Source organism: Penaeus monodon, chromosome 23, assembly GCF_015228065.2.
Source record: "Penaeus monodon isolate SGIC_2016 chromosome 23, NSTDA_Pmon_1, whole genome shotgun sequence".
In the NCBI taxonomy this organism is placed as follows: domain Eukaryota; kingdom Metazoa; phylum Arthropoda; class Malacostraca; order Decapoda; family Penaeidae; genus Penaeus; species Penaeus monodon.
In genome coordinates this window covers 21,789,763-21,791,940 of record NC_051408.1, presented here as the reverse complement: position 1 = coordinate 21,791,940, position 2,178 = coordinate 21,789,763, and the positions used below count along the sequence as shown (strand labels likewise).

Here is a 2,178-nt window from a genome sequence, read left to right as displayed (position 1 = left end):
CGTAGCATTCCTTACAAGCACCATCAGCATATTTTATATTATGTTTAGCATTTGAATTAAAAATTTGATCATTGTCAGTATAATGTTATCCTCGTTATTATCATTATATTACTACTGTTATCAGTATTATCATTATTCATTCTGTCATATTACTTCTATTATCCATTACAGTTCAATATTAATTGACTCTCCATATTATATAACTGTTATTAGTGTAGTATTATTGTTATTATTCTTACTATGATTGCGGTTGTTTATGCTTTTTACTATCATTGTACCATGATTGGTAAATCATAATTACATAATTGTCGTAGTAGTGGCACTCATCTGGTTTTTATTTTTGTCTGGTGCTTTACTAGCTACAGGATTAACGCCATGATTAGATGTTTACTGGTAATGTGCAAAATCTAAGAATGGCACGCAATAAAAGTGATGTATCTAGGGCGAAGTTATTCGTCATCTTGAACTGATCATTAAAACTATACGGAATTGTACTTTAACTTGTATTTCATAATGAAGAAGTTCGGGCAGCCTGTTTCGCTGCATGGATTTACAGCTTGGGTTGCAGTTCGGTCACGAATGAATCCCCCTTCCCTCCTTGCTATGGTCTGCCACATTTTCCCTAAAAAGATAAAATGCTGGATAGGAACAGAAACACATTGTGTATCTGTAGATATATATTCTCTGAAAGTTAATGTAAAGAAAAAGTAGCAAACGCGTTAACCTTTGTCACGATCCTGTGGCAATTCTAACGAAAAATGAACTTTAGAGAAGCAAGTTGAGCCAAGGTGGAAATTTTCTGATGGAAGTTCAATAAAAAGGGGAGCAAACACACACAAGAGGACAAACGTAGAAGAATAGGGCATGTCGCATTTTCATTATTGTATTTTATCCTAAATGCAAGATTCATACTCATTTTACACCACTGTTGTGTATAGAAGTGCTAACTGCTTCCACAGGTTTCCAGCGAGTCGTGAATAGCGACAGCGATCGACTGCCGTGCAAGACCGAGTCGGAAATCCCGCAGAGGAGGAACTAGTGGCCCTCGGGTCTTTAGATTATTTACACATTCATTCGATGGTGCAGGCCGATGCAGCGTCATCACCGCATGGGGTATGGAAGATGCACATACAAACACCTCCCCCTCCCCCCCAAAGAAAATTACACCAAATTGGCATCACTGAATTCACAACATAAATATTCAAATATAAGTGCATGCTCATACAAGGAGTGTTTGTCGTGTCGTCAGACTCAGGAAAACACAAAGTCAACAAACACACTCAACTATACTCTCAGAACGAAAGGTAAATGCCTATAAAAGGGTTTATGCAACAATAACATTAACAAATAGAAATTATACGAAAAGATGGATCGGGATATTTCTTTAGAAAAATAAATTTTAATGAATGCATCGCATAATCATTACGCAGAGACATTACATCAGATACACCTAGATACCACAACAAATTGAGCATAGTCTTGACTATGCTCATGGGCAAAACATACACTAGTCTTGACTAGTGTATGATTTTGCATGAGTGACAGCTTGGACTTTAGTAGGAGAAAATAATCATAACTTAAAGATACATCGTACCTTGGCGGGAAAACTCACTCTTCATTAATGGCATCGTGTATGCAAAACTATTGTTCATTATGCAGTATTTTATTTTATTTGAAAAGCTTCACCTGTACACAGGTGAGGTTTTCTGTAATAGTCACAAAACTCAACAAGGGGCATCCTGAGCGAATATGATCTGGGAGAGGGTTAGCTTTTAGAGTAGGTCATAACCTGATTACATCTTGGAGGCGTAGAAGAAACGACCGTGCAATCTCAAATCGACTAATTACATCTGAGTGAGGCAATTGTGACATAGAAACGCTCCTTGGTAGCATACTTAACAATTTAAACCGGGAAAGGAGAAAAAAAAGAAAAGTAGACAGAAAGATCAAAACTAGCCGACAGAAAAGGGGAAGAAGGAGAGTTCAGTGAGAGATCCCCAGGGACTAGGAAATTAGAAACGATATTACAGCAAGCATAGTGAAGAGATGTTCAAATATGTGTTAATGTCTTATCAACAGGTGGGAGTACGAATGGTGGAAAAGATCAGAACGGAGGGATGGTAGTGGAATGACGAGGTGCAGTCGGCCAAGAAGAAAGGAGGTTGCCTTCAAAAATCC

The 2,178-nt window shown here is 37.7% G+C and overlaps 1 protein-coding gene across 1 annotated transcript in view; it reads right to left on the bottom strand.

Annotated features, from left to right (window-relative positions):
- Positions 1–1,668: 1,668 nt before the first annotated feature.
- Positions 1,669–2,178, bottom strand: part of LOC119588185 — a 20,180-nt gene continuing 19,670 nt past the window's right edge. Inside the window, exon 4 of the mRNA XM_037936887.1 lies at positions 1,669–1,754. Coding sequence (XP_037792815.1) covers positions 1,669–1,754 — 86 coding nt within the window. The remainder of the gene's footprint in view (positions 1,755–2,178) is intronic.